The 19612-nt window shown below is 42.6% G+C and overlaps 2 protein-coding genes across 3 annotated transcripts; both read right to left on the bottom strand.

Annotated features, from left to right (window-relative positions):
• Positions 1-261: 261 nt before the first annotated feature.
• On the bottom strand, positions 262-8447 carry LOC125304872. The gene is made up of 3 exons (XM_048259388.1): positions 7765-8447; positions 3788-3928; positions 262-1081 (listed from the first exon to the last, which is right to left on the bottom strand). The coding sequence occupies exons 1-3, from the start codon at positions 7835-7837 to the stop codon at positions 894-896; spliced, it is 402 nt and encodes a 133-aa protein (XP_048115345.1). The 5' UTR covers positions 7838-8447; the 3' UTR covers positions 262-893.
• Positions 8448-17277: 8830 nt separating this feature from the next.
• Positions 17278-19475, bottom strand: pgap2 (post-GPI attachment to proteins 2). 2 transcript variants are annotated; one of them, XM_048259546.1, is made up of 2 exons: positions 19430-19475; positions 17278-18961 (listed from the first exon to the last, which is right to left on the bottom strand). In XM_048259546.1, the coding sequence occupies exon 2, from the start codon at positions 18869-18871 to the stop codon at positions 18110-18112; it is 762 nt and encodes a 253-aa protein (XP_048115503.1). In that variant the 5' UTR covers positions 18872-18961; positions 19430-19475; the 3' UTR covers positions 17278-18109. The 2 variants fall into 2 exon arrangements, with proteins under 2 accessions (XP_048115503.1, XP_048115504.1); XM_048259547.1 differs by having other exon boundaries at positions 19449-19463.
• Positions 19476-19612: the final 137 nt, after the last annotated feature.

Consider the following 19612-nt stretch of genomic DNA (forward strand, 5'->3'; position numbering starts at 1 on the left):
CTGCATGGTGAGCACTCAGCTCTGGTTACATACAAATATATGTAAGCTATATTTAATATTATGCAGTTTCATCCCTCATTTGTGATTGGCTGAGAGAAGTTCTAATCAAGGACAAAAAGAAAATTAAATAAAATGTATATTCTCTGATAACCTTTTGAGTAAGACTCAAGACTGATTTGGGACATGGCAGCAAAGGTATATAGGCATCAATAGAGAACCCTATCATTTTCATTCAATGTTGCACACAAACACTTAATCCTGTTACTTTTAAAATCCTTTAATACACTTAGTAAAATATCACCTCACTGCACTGTGTTGACATATAAACTCTGGTCATTACAAATAAAACACATGCAAAGTCATACATCTCCAGCACTTGCTCTGCAGTAAGCATACTGTAACAAAACAAGAATGTGCCCAATGAGAACCCACACTGACTCAAGAGTTTGCCATTAAACAAAGCACTACATCTTTTGCGATGTATGTCTTTAACAATGAAGTGCAATTGATGGTCAATATATACAAAATAATAAAATAAATAAATAGATAATAAATAAAGTCTTCAAGAAAATCAATACTCTTTGATACAGAATATTTACATTTGGAGCGCTCATAGGCTCTTGGGTGTTATTCTCTGGAAACAAACTATGACTATTAACATATGAAATGACTGAAATTAACTGGTGGTAATAGTTGTAATAATATAACCTATCCTTTGAATTTTATCACTGCATTTATCACAATCAACTGTATCTAAATTATTTTGTGAAAAAAAAAACACCTTGAATAGGTCATGCAAGTCATTATCGTCATCTTAAAATTTCGAACAAACTTCTGCTTGGTGCAACACAAAGAAATGACGTAATGTCAAGTCCATATTTTCAGGCATCACATTATAACCGCAGCCATAACAGCAGCAAGCTGAGTATCGCACAGACATAATGTAGTCCATTTGCTCGCCAGCAGGAGGAGCTGTTGCACAGATCCGAATCGCAGCAATGGATCCGAACCCCAGGCAGCTCCTGTTGCTGACAGTGTCGAGATGTAGCACAGCCGCTTGTCAGGACGATGCCAAGCGCCGCTGCAATGACATAAACGCACCTCTGTTTACTCAACGGTTGACAGGTAGGAGGGAAATGAGACACTGATGGATTGATCGAACAATATCAACTCTGCATATCTGCATTAGAAAAGGCATTGACACATGATTGGAGGAGAAAGCCCTATACCATGTGCATTTAAAATGTCTTTAGCTCAAGTAATGGACTGAATTGATTCCTGCATCTATTAATCACTAGCACAGGCTTTTACTGGGTAACAGTTTTCTCTCTCTCTCTCTCTCTCTCTCTCTCTCTCTCTCACACACCCAGCTAATGGGGATCCTATAAACAATAAACACGCACATAGCCTACACACAAGACATAGTGGTCCACATGATTTTTCTATTCCAAGAGCATTTAGTGAAAAAAAAAATATTTACTAAAAAATAACCTTCACATTATCTCTCTCACCACTTAAGATTAAGCGCACTTCAAATGCTTAAGCAGCACGTGTGGAGTGGCTGGTGCCTTGAGCGTGTGATAAGCCTCGCATTATCACTCCATGAATGACAGCAGGAGGACCCGTGCTCTCCAGTGGAGCCAAGGAGCCGGCCGAAAGGCACTCCCGTACGCACACAGGGCAAAGGGGAATGGGCCACTAAACCGGTTACACAACAGCAGCTGGCAGGGCCGAGGACGGCCGGGGGGGGATTAAGGAGCAAGGTTCGGGCGGCTCCCTCAAGACGTTGTTTTTAAAAGGACAGGTCTGTGTCGCATCTCCATGTATACTGTAGTGATGCAGTGTGTTGCATCTCAGTGTGTGATTTAGGCAATGGGTGAACAACAACTACAACAGAAAACATAATTTAATTTTCTTGCAGTGTCTTACAGATTATTTTATTTGGATTAACAATGATTAAAACATCAATGCAGTAACCACATTTTAATAAAGAGCTTGTTATGCTACGCATCATACAATTGTGCAAATATACACACATGCACAAAGACACATAAATACACACACTAGAGGAATACAAACACAAAACACACATACACACACACACACACACACATACATATTATAATATTTTGTATAGCCTACGCGAACACACACTCATACCAAGCTCTGACCCCATTCTGTTTCCTGAGCTGTCAGGATATAAAATATAAATAAATAAAAAAAAAAATGAAATTGTCGCATCATCAGGCCCCTCCACTCAAGTGTCAGAGAGAGTGATGTGGAGTTACGTGCACATCACCAGACGTCCCTCACTCCTCATAAGAAGCAACAGCCTCGGCAGTCGGCTACAGAGGTAAAGCTGACAGCAAGATGTGTGGTCCTGATGTGAGTGAGTCACCAACTGACTATAAATGCCTGATACTGCAAGTTCAAACATTCGCACGGACTTCATAAGCTATGTCCAGCTGTCGGTAATAATTACCAGACTGCAACTCTGATAAAAAAGGTAAATTATTTTCAGTGATTCATCATTTTCCATTGCGGTTGGCCACTGGAGCCCTGAAAGGATTTATTTGAGCCCTTGATCCCAAACCGCCACCCCGGCGCCCCACCACGCTATCTCCCTGAGTCATGTAACAAAGTTCTACTTAATCCACATTATCATGTTAAAAGTTAAGTTGGTGGTCATTCTGAGCCAGGATATAACACTAGCGTATGTTCTGAAGGCCGAGTGTGTGTGTGGGGGGGGGTGTTGGGGGTTGGGGGCAGATAAAAGATTTCGCCTGGGCGATGGATTTGGGTCAGTGCAGATTCGCTTGTGGGGGAATTAATACCCAGACACCGGCCCCTTAGTGACCACAGATGAGAGCTTGAGCGGAGGAGCCAGGAAAGGTCAAACCGGGATTTCAGAAGCTGTGATTGACACCGTCGCTCTCAGGAGGACTTGGCTTCTCTTTGATCCGTGCATTCACTGATAACCTAGCTACAAATCCAACAAGCTTTTGCTGTGCCACCACTATTTCTGCATTGTTTGTTGTCCTCTACATCGAGGAAAATATCTGAACTACCATCCTATGGCTTCCTCAAGAAAAGCTTAGAGTGAGTAAAGGAAAAATCTCAAGAATCATATCATATCACATCGCCCAATCTGTTACCTAACACAGCAGATTAGCTAACTACCACAACCTCAAGCCAAGAAGGCAATAATGATTTCTTATTCCATTTAGCAGAACATGTTCCATCTTCAAACACTTATTGTCTTGGTTTGAGATTTGATATCCTGCCTCCCAGACATGCTGTTACAGATCATCATCCTTATTAAGATGGATGAACCTCCTGATTCACAGAAAGGGTGGAGTACCATTTCACAGCTGTTCCGAAACCTTCCTGACTGCAGGGATGGAGTGATTCTGTGGTTGGGTAAGGTGTTTTATCCAGATTCACCACTCCCTTTCTTGATGCAGATGTGGTCTTTGAACCTCTAAATTAGCGGGTGAGTGACTGGTGAGGGTGAGAGAAGTGAGGTGTACTGAATGCAGAAGCCCTTGTGCCCCAAGGCTTTGTCACATCAAGTCCGCATTTTTTGTATGTTCTTAAAAGAATGTTTTAACTCTTCTGCAGGGAATCTCATTCACTGGCAACTTGCTCCGTAGACTTTCATGATAGAGTCAGTGTGTAAACGTGATTGACACAATGTGAGGTCATAGTTATCTTTAAATAAGTGTGTGTAATGTCCCTTAGTGAGGGTGTGGTTTGGAGAGATACACTGTACTGTGCTACTACTCACTGCTCTCTGTCTTGATGCAGAAGCGGTGCTTGAAGCCCTTGTGGGAGTGTGTGCAGGTGATAACTTCTGGGTTGGCGCAGCCAATGTCCACGTACCGCTGCCCGTGGATGATGTTGCAGCCATAGCATTGCAGACCATGTGCTATGAGAGAGAGAGAGAGAGAGAGAGAAAAGAGATGAAGAGGGCAAGACGTGATGATTGACTGAAGTACAATAGAGAGAGAGAATGAGAGACAGGTGTGTATAAACATTCTAAGGAAACAGGTGTGTATAAACATTCTAAGGAAACATTGAAGGAGAAATTCATAAACAAAATAAACAAAACAAAAGAAACAAAAATATGTAAAATGTGTGAGAGAGAGAGAGAGAGAGAGAGAGAGAGAGACACACATACAACTACAGGAAAAAAATGAAAGTAAAACAGGATACAGCCATTTCAATAGCAGTCACTGCCCTAGTCTCTTGGAAGTATAGCGGGCACCTCTGAGAGTCATTGTGCATTCACTTCTCCTTTCCCCTGAAGACATGGCAACTCATGGTGCATACACTTGATCACAGAACAGGGAAAGCACACAGAATAACTCATGGACTTCACTTGCACATCAAGGAAGGCTTGAAGGCTGCCAGCCAACACTGCAGCAAGAACATAAATCTGGCATTATACTGCTTTCCCCTCTCTCAAATCAACAGCACTGTGCAGAACAAGCAAAATGATGACTGTATGTCTGAGAATAAACAAACATATATACACATGTATACATATACGGTATGCTGGGTAGTACTGAAATAATTACCAATTAATTTTGGACTGAGCAAAGAAAGAGCCTAATTAACAGATGTCAGCGGATCAGACCAGATCCCTCCACGTACACTGGATGAATGTTTTTGCTTTCTGTGAGTCCACAAGGCTCCCTCCCCCCCACACACACACATCCTGTGGTTTGGCTGGGGTGTGATGGAGCCTGCCTGAGAGTCATCATATCTACATTTAGCGTCTTCTGGCAGATGATTGTCTGCCCCAACCATCTGCCCCCCGGATGATGAATTAGTGCCAGAGCCCTTCGCTCACGGTGGACATGACAAGCAGCAACCATAACAAATACACTTAATCACTTGAAAATACACACAAAAAATACACACTTCACCTCTGCTTCTACCGAAGCACAATTTTGAAGGCAACTTTAACACAGAACAGAGTTTGAAAAGAAAAGCTATTTTGGCTGCAATAATGCAACTGTGTGTAGGAATGATGTGCCTAGAGAATTTTTGTGGATTTTACTTATTGGCTGTAAGAAGCTTTGGAACACGATGACATTATATATATTGTGCTATAAACCATGATCCTATATGTTGACCAGACCAAAATCTCAATAACCCTATTTGGACTTTTCTTTCTCATGAAAAGATGTCACTTACACAACCACTTGCAAAATCTAAATTCAAGACATATTTAACAGCCAATTGCTGTTAATTAAATATGAATGATCAACCACCAAAATATCCTAATTTATTAAAAGATACAATCCACTGAAGATGCAGCCTAGTATTTTATTTAGGACACTTCCGAAACGGCAACTAGAGGTTACCACAGTACAGTGAATGTCACTGCAGCAACCATGAGCAACCCACAGAAAATACAGAGCATCCAAAAAAAGATTTTTTGTGACCCTAGAAGCAATCCTCTAGTGTTGTCATGCATTCCCCCAAAGTGGCCCGGGTCCTTAAGGACACCAATGTTGTTTAGATGTTCTGCAAAAATAGATTCTCATTTGTAAATCCTTTGGTAATATCCGGGACTTTGTAGGCCTTCGAGCCTGACTGCTAGCAAAATAAGCCACTACGTGAGGCCCTACACCATTCCAATATCATGAGGGGCAGCCGTGGCCTACTGGTTAGCGCTTCGGACTTGTAACCGGAGGGTTGCCGGTTTGAACCCTGACCCGTAGGCACGGCTGAAGGGCCCTAGAGCAAGGCACCTAACCCCTCACTGCTCCCCGAGCGCCGCTGTTGTTGCAGGCAGCTCACTGCGCCGGGATTAGTGTGTGCTTCACCGCACTGTGTGTTCACTGTGTGCTGAGTGTGTTTCACTAATTCACAGATTGGGATAAATGCAGAAAACAAATTTTACCTCACGGGATATACTTATAATTATACTTTACAAATGCTCCTTCCCACAACAATCACCTCCGATTGGCCTATGAGGTTAATCTCCACACCCAAGAAAGCCCAGTCACACCATTCCAAATGTCAATTGCTACACTGATCCTCCTCCCGAGTAGTGATCATCCCCACACCCAAGAACGTGTCTGACACTTGGCCAGGTCTTTTTCTGATTTGGCCCAGAGACGGCCTCGCCCTCTACGTGTCCATCCAGGTGAAGGCCGACCACTTCGACGTGCGACTCCAACGGATTAAACAGAATTAATCCATTAGAGGTCTAAAGGGATTGGACGCAAATCTGGACCCCCATATACCTTACAGTGACCCGGGGAAATCCTGTCATGTGAGGTGGGAGATGCCTATGATCTTCCAGGTTGGCATGGTGGCTGTGTTTTGCTTACACACACACACACACACACACACACACACACACACACACACACACACACACACATACACACACACTCACACCATACACACACACTCACACCATACACACACACTCACGCACACACATACACACACACACACACACACACACACACACACACACACACACACACACTCACACCATACACACACACACACACACACACGCACACACACAACCTAGGGTTCTCTGCTGCAGGGAAGCCAAGGCACATTGGCTGGTGCTCTCTTAAATAGCCAACCCAAAAGCTCGCATAGGGCTTTTCAGAGATACGTAATCCTTATCAAATGCTCTTATAAAATGCAAGGCAAAAACAGGAAAGAAAAAATGTGCTGAAATCAATGCAGAGCCCTAAACATTATACAGAGTACCATAGGAAACCCTGGACATTGTACTGTTATATAGACACCCTAAACACAACCAGAACACTTTTCATACCACTCACTTCCTGACCGACCGTGTTGGATTTTCGTTGATGAGGCAACCATGGTCCTAGTTAATGATGCAGTGAGATAAACCAGTTTTCTTGAAATGCTCCACAACAGTGAGCACAAACATGCATGGATTTGATGAAAAGCCATTAGAGAGCATCTCCCCTGAAGATTACATTCTGAACAGGAGCCCTATAATAAGAACACAATGATCCAAGCCATTTGTGAGTGATCGATGAACTCACTCTCCTCTGCAGTCAAAACCGAGTGTGATGACATTTGTTTCTCCAATAATTCACAAGCCCCAGGACAGCACTTATATCAATATGTCATTTGATTAATGTGACTCCAACCATGCAGTTCACATGAAAGGTCCACCAATGAATGGTCTTTTGTTGTGATCAATGTATTTTTCTTCAATAAGATCTGTCCATTCTTTGCTTGACACCATACTATCCATGTAATTGTAAGTGGCAGTAAAGATCCACAAACTTAATTGGGTGGTATTTATATAATATGAAAATAACAGCCCCCCAAGTTTGGATGTACAAAAAAGATAAATATGAGAATGATGGAGGAGCAGACTATGTCATTATACTGCTGTGAACATAGTAGGCTATTGACAGATTTGGGTTTGCATTTCCCCCCCAGCAAATTGATAGAGCTGAGAGGTTTCATTTAATTTTATGAAACCTCAATTATGTTTTAATTTAAATTTCATCAACAGACTGAAATATCAAAAAGCCTACTCTAATAAGTACACAAACTACAGCAACCTCAGCTCATCTCTCTTACACAGTTTTTACTCAAACCAAAATACACTGAGCTTTTACAAAGATATATAAAGATATACCCAACTGACAACAGTTTGTTTCGCACAAACTTGCACTCATGTTGTCACACACACAGCCAGCTGCACTTGAGATAAGCGCCTTCTAAAGCCCGCTCGAGACTTACCTTGTGAGGTGAACAACGCCACCAGTGCCAGCGTAATTCCGAGCCCATAGATCAGGAGAGTCTGTAAAGTCATGAGTGCAGGCAGTGCTGACGACTGACTGTCAGGGGGGCGCGGAATGAAGAACGACGGACGCCCGTGTTCATCCGAGATCCCGCCGGCGCGTACTGACTATCCTCTCCCCAGGAGCCAGCGCGGCGCGAGCCACTACCTCCTGTCCTCAGCCCGGGAATGCAATGCAGCCGAAGCGCCAGTCACAGCCTCCGCTCTGGCAGCAGGCGCAGGGGGGTGTGCAGCACATGAGTGAACAAGCTAAAGAAGTGAGCGAGAACCTTCTTGTGTTGCCCGCGCACGTTCTAGTTAGGAGAGGCAATTGCGAGGCGCGCGTGTGTGTCTCTGTGGAGAGAAGAACTGCCCCTCTCTTCCCCTCCACCCCCGCTCACCTCTGTGGGAGAAAAATAAAGCCCTCTGTTGCACACTCAGAGCAAAACAAACTGTGGCAGCTCAGTTGGAACCGATACAAGAAACGGGATTAATTTCTGATTGATAATCCGTAGGCTACTGTCTAATGAGTCTCATCAGAGCCCGGTGATAATGTTTACAGTAGGCTACTTGTGTGGAGGTCGGTATACCTACACATCATTCGTCCGAGTGTTCAGTGCATCGCCATGCTTTGGTTCTTGGGAGAAATTCTATCTAATCAAGAATTAAAGAGTAAATCCTTTCTTGGAGTCTGTAATGCTGAGGATAAGGCAGGCTTTGCAGTAAGCTCCCGTTCCCTCCCCACCCAAAGCAACATATGGTCCCGCTTGATAGATGACTGCCAACGATTCTGTCACTCATATCCAGACATATTTACTAACCGAGTGACATATTTCCCGTTGGAGAGCTTTATTTCTTTTAAACAACGCTCTTCCTATGCTTAGCGCCAATAACATTCCCTTTTAAAAGACAGCATCCCTCCCCCCTTTGACAGACACGTCTCTGCTATGAGGTTATTGGGTATAGCGGTAGAGGTTGGTGGTCTTTTGAACCCCCAATCAATATTCCACCCAGAGCTGAGCTGTGAAATCCCAGACACTGCTGTCATAGGCCATTTCGCAGTAAGTTTGCTTCTGGATAGGGCTTGTAATGTTTACAGACAGCACATGTGAAATTACAGTGGTAGGCCTATGCTGTAGAATGTCAACAAAAGGTAGGCTGTTAAATCACAACAGGAAGGTAATGGAAATATTGTCCAATATGAATATCTGCTTAATACAAAAACGAAAACAAGGCAAACATATCATATTCTATTCCATTCAGTCATGAAATAACCTCTGTTTTGACCTCACAATGCAGTTAATAATGAATTTGTATTCCGGGTTCTCGACCACACTGCATCTGAGATCATAAAACCACAGAGAGAGCGCGCAAAAACGCTCCAGCGGGCGCGCACTGCGATGGAACGGAATCTGTATCCCAAGCGGCTCCCTACTTATCTTATGTCACACAATGACTCGTCTCTTACATTCTCTTTAAGACCCCGAGGGAGTTAAAATGAGAGTGACAGCGTTGTGAATTCTTGATGAATTTGCAATTAAAAGCATGGGCATGAGCGACAGAACTCGTGCACTCTGGTAGCACTCTGAGGCAACGACTGAAGTCAGGACACAATGCATGAAATGTTAATTCAGCTCCGAGGCGCTATATTTCTCAGCGTCTGTCACATTTAGTGTATTTAAGGGATGTTTGTTGAATAGCTCATTTTTGGTGCCAACGGATAAACATAATGTACCCAAAGAAGACCTGCAGCCTTTAGTGTAAGAGAGAGCCTTCCCAGGCAAAAGATAATACAACAGAACACTCCATAGATTTGGGCCCGGGTGACGCGCAATCTCCGCTGGTTTTGTCATGGGCGCAATCCTATCCTGCCTCTTAAACCAACTCCAGGGATAGTTTTTTGCGCTTTTGTCACATGTACTGCGATTATCGCCTTAATACTGGCACTCGGCGTGAGATTAACGACTGAGGGCTAAAGAAGGGACTGCCTTTTTGCCGCCTGAATATAAGAAGTAATTGAAAGTCTCGAATCTCTGTGCAATGCAGTTTTTCCACAAAAATACAGAAAATCCTAGTTCCCCTTATGCAGCAAATGGCATGAGCAAAAGGCAAGCCTTACAAATCTTCAAGCTGTTTGGGATTTACTACCTATGTCGCAATATCTATGAAAGTATCCCTGAAAGTGCAAATATATAAGGCCATGTTGTATAATTAGATGGTAAGGAATTCATTGCTAAGCAAACAGTGCATTGCAGAATGTGGTGGCGAATTGATATTAATGAACAAATGATCAAAACAAGGAAATAGAGGGGCAATGCTTGCACAGCAGGCTACTGCATGTTTCCCATCATGATCTCACTGATAATAGCTTTCCATCTGGCCTTTGTCAACCAGAAGCCATATATTTTGTGCATGGGTGCATCCCGAGCTAAGAACCTTGTGGAGATGCCTGGAGGACCCTGAGCCATCTGTGCATACTGGAGTTTCCCTGTCACGCTCGCGGCACAGTGGAAGCCCAGGCCTTCCAGCCTTCAAGTTGCTGTCCTCAGGGTCACCAACATCTGGACGCTTGGCACTAGCAAGGAGCGTGGCATTCAAGCAACCAGTCAAATCATGTGGGATTCCAGTTCATGGGTTATGAGGTTGTCCTCCTTTTATGTGTTGACAGAGATGCTCAGGTGCCAGTTGATTCATGTCCATTTTTGATGTGTCTGTGGCTCAGCTGGTAGAACAGGTGTCAAAACTCCAAGGTCAAAAGGGTCAATTCTCAGATTGCATGTACTGTGCACTAAAATGTACACCTTCCCTGCACTTCAAGTAACATTGAATATGATGTCTTCTAAAATACTAAATACAAATGTTGTGTGAAATATACAATGATTGATAACAACTCAAATTTAATTTAATGTATATAGCAGCATAATTTATGAAGATGTCTCAAGGTGCTTTACAGAGCCCAGCTTGAACTTAACCCCCACCACCTCACTACAATTAAGTTATTACATAAACCCTGTATCTAGTGCTGCTGCATTCCTACTTGAGTTATATTTATCAGACTCAGACAGACTCTTAATATGTGGCTCTCATGAGGAAGGGGTGGCGGACATTTTCAGGGGCAACAATTCTGCTCTGACCACTGTTTGCCTTCTCTTGCGTTTGTGGTGAAATTTATGGGCTAGCTCGGAAAGTCTACTCAGTAAGCAGGCCTATCTGATTTGCTGAAATGGTGGCCTCTTAATGTTAATTGGACGGCCTATTTAAAGGTTAGACGAGCTGGCGGCCTGGCTTTTAAGAGCCACAGATTAATAATTAAACTGACACGGATATGACTGAGAAATGTTTCAGAGTCTCACATTTACAGCTTAGACTCACTACAGCTTAAATAATCTTTTAATTTACCCCCACCCCCCATACACACACACACACACACACCCACAAGCTTAAAATTAAGCCTCTGCTTAGCTCAGAGTAGTATTCATCAGAAAATCCAGCACGGAACATGTTGACATCTACCTTCCTAATGACTTTCATTAGAGACATATTTTTTTGACCAAGTGCTTTGCAGAACAGTCCGTTTCATGTGTAACATATTTCCAGCCTCTGGAAATATTCATATCCACCCAACTCACATCTTCCCATCGGAAACAATGTGTGACGTGAATTTTAAATAGAGCGCCTTTACATAAGATCATGGCGTATAAATGCTCAGATGTCATTGATATCTATGAGCGCTTTGCTCTGTTAAGCCCCTCAGGGTTGTGCTCAATCTGCAGCTTTGTGCGGCTTCGCTGATGTCTCAATGATTCTGTTCATGTTTGTGGTGTAAGCCAAATGGGCAAAGAAACAGCTCACCGGGCCAATATTACATGCCTCTGAGATATCCATTGTAGTAAGCCTTTTCTTACAGTCAATGGGAGCATAAATACCCAAGTGCACACAAACCCATGTAGACAGTCATATACATACACATGTGGTGTACCTTTGTTTATTCATGTATTTACAATTACATTTAGTAATTTAGTTGACACTTTTATCCAAAGTGACTTACAACAATCAAGGTACAATAAAGTTATAATAAAGGTACAGGGCCAGAATATTGTTGATATTGTGCAGCAATAATTACTGTACTCACATAGAATAGAATAACAGTTCAAGCAAAGTATGATAGTTTGATGTTCTGTCAAACTATAAATGACCATTATAATCTCTCTCTCTCTTTCTCTCTCTCTCTCTCTCTGTTTTCACAAGGCAGAGTGAACTCTTGGTAGGCGTCGTTTTTAAAACCTGTGTCCCTCAGTGAACAGAAAATGTTCCACTTGCCAGAGTTAAGCCAATTACCTGTGTGTGCAACGTTTGCCAAGGCCACTGCTCAGTTAATACAAGCTTTGGCTAAGAAATCCCGTCAACAAACCAAAAGGGTAACAAAAATGATCAACCTTTTGTCCCATACACGTGCTAATCGTATCGACTTTAGCTACTAAACCTGTGCTAAGAACAAAAGCTGATCCTATAGAGGTGGGGAAAAATAGATGCATCCCTCCTGTGCTAACACCCCGGGCAACAGTGTCCCTTATCATAGATAAAAGCAAGAGAGTCCCGGGGTGGTGACATATTTTGTTGGTCTCAAATATACTCTGTGATTTCATGCATGGTTTTGTAGAGTAATGGGGGGTGCATGTAGAATAGGATTGGAAAGATGGCATTATGCTCCTCTGTCTAATTGCATTATGTGTCTGGCATCAAGGCATTGGAACTGGGAGGGGGTGGCAGTTTGGGGGCAATTTTATTTAGTTTTATCCCAATCCTGTGCCAACTGCTTATAATTTGGGGGAAATGTCTCAGAAGAATACATCAGTTCCGTGCTGTGAGGGTTTATAAAAAATATAAAATAAAATATAAAAATATTGAGCAGACTGGGCCAGTTTATGTGAAACCATTGGCTGCGAGACAAGATTTCAAATCAAAGGCTTCCATCATAAATGTTCGATTTTACTGAGCTGGCATACAGTCGCAGAGAAGACATTTGCAAAATACAGACAACAAACCATTGAACAAATAAGTAAACAAATAAATAATAAATAGTAACTTCTCCGCCTTTGCCACCACCGGATGCAAAAGTAAAAAGAAACCAAAATGTAAGACCATCACTCAAGACTTGCCTTAATGAGCTATGAAATGCAGCTCAATGAGGCTTTGATGTGCTGCCCAGCTGTATCCAAGCAGCTGCCGGGCACATCTGGAAGACGTCAGTTGTCCCAGCCTCTTTTAATCAACCTAAAGGCTGAGTGACCGAGCCAGTAAAAGCCAATGGCTTTGAATTCAGAGACGAACATAACTACATAATGGATTGGGAGTCAAGGATGTTGTTATCACAAAGGCAGGAACCTAAAAACCACCATGGAAAAAAATGGTGAGCGAGTGTTAAAATGTCGGTGCATCAATTGTATAACAAATGTGGTGTAGGGAAGTTTAAGGTTGGATTTGTACTTTAAATACCATGTATCTCTGGACTCTGTGCTCTGTGTAGCTGAAAACAAAACACACATGCAAACACACACACACACACAGACACACACAGCCCTGCTGACAAACAACTTCTTACAATCAACATATGTTTGGAAATGATGGAATATGTCTATATAATAGCTTAACTTCAATGTAGACCATTCTGTTGTAAGTAATGCAAATTGTGATAACAATTAATTTTGTGGAAGAAATTAAAGAACTCATTTGAATTGGCTTAACTAAGCAAGAGTAAAATGTAAAGTTACCCATCCATGCATTTGTTCTGATACACCATTAAGCACTCCAATGATTGCTGCTTTATATTCAGGGTCACACAAAGGACATACAAACAAGAAAATGAAAATGAAAGGGAGGTGTTTTACAATGTGGTACATACATGCTTTGAGTTGTGCTTCATTTGTCTTCATTTGGAGAAAGAAAAAAAATCACAATTGTGTTGATGTCTCCTAATCCCATTTCATAGGGGAGACAGAAAGAGGATTTTTTCGCTAAATGCCTCGAAAGAAATTCACCGAAGAAAGCTAAGAACACTGACGCACCGACAGTATGTTAGTCATGGTAAGCGTATTTGCTTTGCCCCCCCTCCGAATATTCAAGGACTGATTACTTTTTTTATGTTTTTTTCTCTGACCTAGAATGAGAATCCCTGTTTCTCTGAATGAGTTGGTTTGATCCAATAAATCTATAATCAGCATGTTGTTCAGGAGCTTTAGTGCCAAGCACCAAAGGAAACAAAAAAAATCATATGGACAAGTAGATCCATTTTCTCACAAGTGTTTATGCTCGAAAAGCACTTGATCCTATGAGATATGTATCAATATTAAGTATTGTAAAGCAGTGGTTCCCAAAGTCGGGTCCATGACTAATTGACAAGGGATCCACAAAATAATCTGCTGTAAGTTATAATAATAAACTACAAGTTGTGCTGTATAATTTAAAACATGCATATTTACAGTTGCTGACCCTTTGTGCCAGTAAAATAAGCAAATTGTGCCCATTGCTTCCACCCACATTAACATTAACTCTCATATGATTGCAGCAGATCACGTCAATCTGTCATGAATCACTTGAAACACTCACTTCTCTTGGGGCACAATGAACCATTCCTACTGCTGCTTAGTTTGGCTTTGTCAGTTAAAGATCTGATTTAGCTTAGAATACTTTTGAATGAAAATATACAAGTATTTTTGAGCCACATGTGTTGTCTGCTGTTTTCATATCATGGAGTTAAGAGCATGGAAAGAACATAGGGTTATGTAATAACTGTTACAGATCGATTACTTGTTGAAGCTACCTCCTACCTATACCTCCTCAACAAAGCCATAAACTCAATAAAGTGTTCCAAGTTGTTTTTCTAAGCAATCAAGTCAGTTACAACATAAAGACAAGACATTTTCTTGTCCACCACATTTCTATATGCGGTATCACACACACACACACACACACACATATCTTTATATACACTATATAGTTGGGTCATCTATAGCAGGTCCGTGACCGTGGAGGGCGAAGGTTCGTTTCTCACTAGATTTGTCATCTATAAAGGTTAAAGAAAAAAATTAGCCGGGGTGCCCCTCACAAAAATGTGGGGACATTTTGTGAGAGCCCTAAAATGGCTGCCGTAAGCCAATCTGGATATTAACTTTTTAATGGTTTTGCCCACGGTGCTGCATTACACATGGTTTCTGAGACTATTTGGGTCAAGAAATTCATGAATGATGTAGATTTATTGATTTGACCTATTTTGGACCTTCAAATTCAAGATGGCCGCCAATTTTTGGCTCTTTAAATGTCAATTTTTCAAAATTGTCATAAAGCTGTAATATTAGGCTCAAATAGAAGATCTGCTCAAACGAATTATTTATTTGAATGAATTAAAAAGATTCTCCATCTGAATCTGTTGAATCTCCACACTGACTCATTACATTACATTACATTACATTACATTTGGCAGACGTTTTTTTAGCCAAAGCGACTTACAACATGGTAAACAATTGTAAGTAGTGTTACGAGAGCAGATATTCTCTGAAGAGCTGGGTCTTCAGGAGTTTTTTGAAGATGGAGAGGGATGTCCCTGCTCTAGTAGGAACTGGTAGTGCGTTCCACCAACAAGGAACAACAAATGAAAAAAGTTTGGATTGACCTGAGCGTACCGGCTGGCAGAGCTAGACGTCGTAAGTCTCAGGAGCGCAGCGGTCGGGAATTAGCATGTGCCTGTATGAGGGCATTCAAGTAGGTGGGAGCAGAACCAGAGACTACTTTGTAGGCAAGCATTAGAGACTTGAATCTGATGTGGGCGGCCATAGGTAGCCAGTGTAGCTGGATGAGCAGCGGGGTAACTTGTGCCCTTTTGGGTTGTTTGTAGACCAGGCGCACTGCCGCGTTCTGGTCTGGATCATCTGAAGGGGTTTCACTGTGCAGGCTGGGAGACCGGTCAGGAAGGCGTTACAGTAGTCGAGTCATGAGATGACTATTGCCTGTACCAGAAGCTGGGTAGCATCCTGAGTCAAGTAAGTCTTGATTTTCCATATGTTGTAGAGTGTGAAACGGCTAGTTGGTTGTCGAGAACGACTCCTACATTTCTTGCAGCCCTGTAGGTATAACAGACAGGGAGTCAATTTTGATGTTGATGTCATGATGTATAGTAGGTTTAGCTGGGAGGACCAGCAGTTTGGTTTTTGAGAGGTTTAGCTGGAGGTGGTTTGCCTTCATCCATGTAGATATGTCTGAGAGGCAATCCAAGATCCATGCCGAGACCAAGGGGTCATCCGGTGGAAAGGACATATAGAGCTGTGTGTCGTCTGCATAGCAGTGGTATGGGAAGCCATGCGAACAGATAATCTGTCCCAAAGAGGTGGTGCAGATAGCAAAGAGAAGAGGGCCCAGCACTGAGCCCTGGGGGACCCCTGTGGTGAGATAGTGAGGTGCGGACAGATGTCCAAGCCATGATACGTTAAACGAGCATTCTGTGAGGTAAGATTCAAACCAGGAGAGAGCAAAACTGGAGTTTCCCATGTTTAATAGTATAGAGTGAAAGGATGCTGTGATTAATAGTGTCAAAGGCAGCTGATAAGTCAAGTAGAATGACTTGACCGAGCGGTCGCCTTGGGTTCCTTTAAGGCTTCTATTACAGACAGCAGAGCCGTTTCGGTTGAGTGGCCCCTCTTGAACCCAGATTGATTTAGATCCAGAAGGTTGTTCGGTGAGAGGAATTCAGAGACCTGTTTGGAGACTGCTTGTTCGATACCTTTGGATAGGAAAGGTAGGAGTAAAGCAGGACAGTAGTTCTCAACTTGAGCAGGGTTGAGAGAAGTTTTCTTAAGTAATGGTGTTACCCGGGCCATTTTGAATGCTGTTGGAAATGTGCCAGAGGTTAACGAAGCATTGATCACGTGTGTTAGCTGGTGTGATAGTTGGGTTGATGGACTGAAGTAGGCTCATAGGTAGGGGTACAATGAGCATGTGGTTGGACGGCTGCCCGTCAGGAGTCTATCTCTCTCTCGGAGAGACTTCTCTCATCATCACTGCTACTCTCATCTGAGCAGTCATGAGGTGTGACTCAAAGAGTCATCATCAGGTGGGAGACAGATTGTACTCATATTCTTCAGTTTGTGCCATTTGGAAACTCTGGTCTGGCCTGCTGAATAAGTGTACAATCCATGAAAGGACAAACTACCTTTCATATTTCATATAGCTCTGAAACTAAATTAGTTTGTAATCACAGATTGAATGGCATTGCCTTAACAGATTGAATGGCATTACCTTAAGGAGGGCCTTTGTATTTATGCTGCAGCCTCCAAGATGAAGGCTATGTAGATGTGGCTCCAAGATGTAGGCTATCCTTCAAAAACTACTAGTGATGAAATCGCTGATACCACGATTAGGTCTCGAGCCAGCCATTAAGCTGTTGGTCTTTTTTTCAGTGAAGTACTTTTTCATTCCCAAACTCTTGACTGCCACTGTGTGGACAAACTGTTTAATTTCAAGACATCAGTAAAAATATAAGGTTGACAATGGCAACAGACATTTATTCAATTCAATCATTTGAAAAGCTGTTATCAAAGCTGTTTTACCATCAAGAAATAAAAAGACTACTTCAGTACAAATTAGCTACAAAATTCAAATACAATTTGAAATGACATTTACCTGAGTTACAATACACATTAAGCACAAAAAACATTATATATATATATATATCGCAGGTGTACATAGGATCAAACTAATTAAAATCATTTTGATTTGAACAAAGACCAATAAATTGTGCTATATGGCATTTTCAATACCTTGTCTTGTCAGAGGATATGAAATATCAAACTTTGGTTCAGGACAGTTTTTAGTAGGTCACACCACCATCATAACTGTTGTCTTTATCATCATCATCCTTTGATTTCACATGTCATTTTATGGGTACAACATCCAGTCCTACACAAGCAAGGCATTATATCACAGACAGGAATTCTCTGCGTCAAATGACAACATGATACCACCTCTACCAGCATCTGAGTAAACTTTAGGACACATTCCACTGTGTACACAAATTGAAAAACATTATATATTTATATAGCTAGCATATCACTTTGCACACAGCACACATCATGTTGACACAAATTGGCCACAGTAGTCACATCTGTGAAGCATCAAATAGCCTAGCACAAAATGTAGTGTCGGTAGGGTAGGTAGAGAAGATGAGGCAAATGCTTTGATTCAGGCCTTCAGAAGCAACTTACGTATCAAGTTAACCTTATATTTCAGCTTTCAATACCTAGAGTCCACAGCCAATCAGAAGCGTTTGCCCTCTGGGGGCATGGCAACCATCACTTCCTTGTTCCCAAAGTCCCAGTAAGCAGTCATGTGGAATGCCATGTTGGAGAGGACCACCAAGTACTCGGAGAAAGCAAACAGGGTGTAGATGCCCGGCTCACAGTACTTGTTATGGCGCCTGAAAAAGTAGCCAGCGCAGACGCAGAAGAAGATGTTGAAGAGGAAGATGCGCCACTTGTATCGGAAGGACTTCCTCTCCTCGAAGCCTGACCTCTTGATCACCTGCCACAGCCTGCATGTGCAGACCATGTGGAGGATGGAGCTCCCAATGAAGACGATAAAGCCGTTTTTGTGCAGGGAGTAGGTCTCCGTTGAGGACACGTAGGTAAGCAGCAGCAGGCCCACGTTCTCACTGAGCGAGGCCAGCAGTGTCAGGCCGGTGAGAAGCAGCTCTGGGAGTCTCACAAACTTTCCCCTGTAGAAGGAGAAGTAGGCGAACGCCAGCAAGAATCGCGGCGCTGAGTGCAAGCCGATACAGAACCTCCACACATAGCGCTCTGGTGTTAGGCTGATTGCCGCACTGATGGATGGGAGGTAGTTGGGCACCTGGCAGTGAGTGTAGGTGGAGTCATTGAAGTGTGAGATGAGTGAGGTGGCGACACATCCGATGAAGCCAATAAGTGGCAGGCTTACCGTGGCTACAGCAAAGTGGGTGAACTGTAACCGTATAAGAGGCCGGTCTCTGTCCCTGTCCAGGCTTACAAAAGGTATCTGAAGCATCCTGCATCAAACACTACCCGCTGACATCACAAATCATAGTGTCATTGAACGTTTAGCAGGTCCTGCGGCCAAAGGCGACTTGTCTCTCATCTGCAGATAGACAACACACTTGTTAAGGCTCCATGCACACACATTATGCTATTTTGGGTGTACCTCCTCCTACTAGAAGATTAACTATAACAATCATCTAGTGGAGAGACTACATTTTGAGACTACATTTCTGTACAGGCCTAGCATGGCAAACATCGATTCAATTAATGACACGCTAAATATGCTGCATGAGAGGTGTGTCTTGGGTGGCTATCGTAAGTGTTGGCAAGCGCCGTGAGCTAAGAAGTAGATTTAATGTTAATGTTCACAGGGTAAACATAAGGTCTACAACATTAACGTCACAGTATGTTACATTTGTGAAGCTAAACAACAGTCAAAATCAGCCACGCTCAACTCTACCAAAGCTAGCCGAATCCACAAGTGTCAGATTTAGAATGAATGTCACAATACTGCCGATCGAGCTGACAAATACAAATTATGTTATTATGCCATTAAACCTATAGTCACCTCTAGGCTGTGGTGTTACCTAGCTAGTTAGCAAGTTAGTTTTCAACCTGGGGGGGGGACTGGAGGTCGATATTCCAAGTTCCTTCCTCTTTCCTCGATGAAGTTGATGGCTAGCCAGCAAACGCTGATTCTGTTAGCTTGTACATTTAGCTGTGTTGCTACTGTACGGCAACTCTGTCTCTG

Source organism: Alosa alosa, chromosome 12, assembly GCF_017589495.1.
Source record: "Alosa alosa isolate M-15738 ecotype Scorff River chromosome 12, AALO_Geno_1.1, whole genome shotgun sequence".
Classification (NCBI taxonomy): Eukaryota; Metazoa; Chordata; class Actinopteri; order Clupeiformes; family Clupeidae; genus Alosa; species Alosa alosa.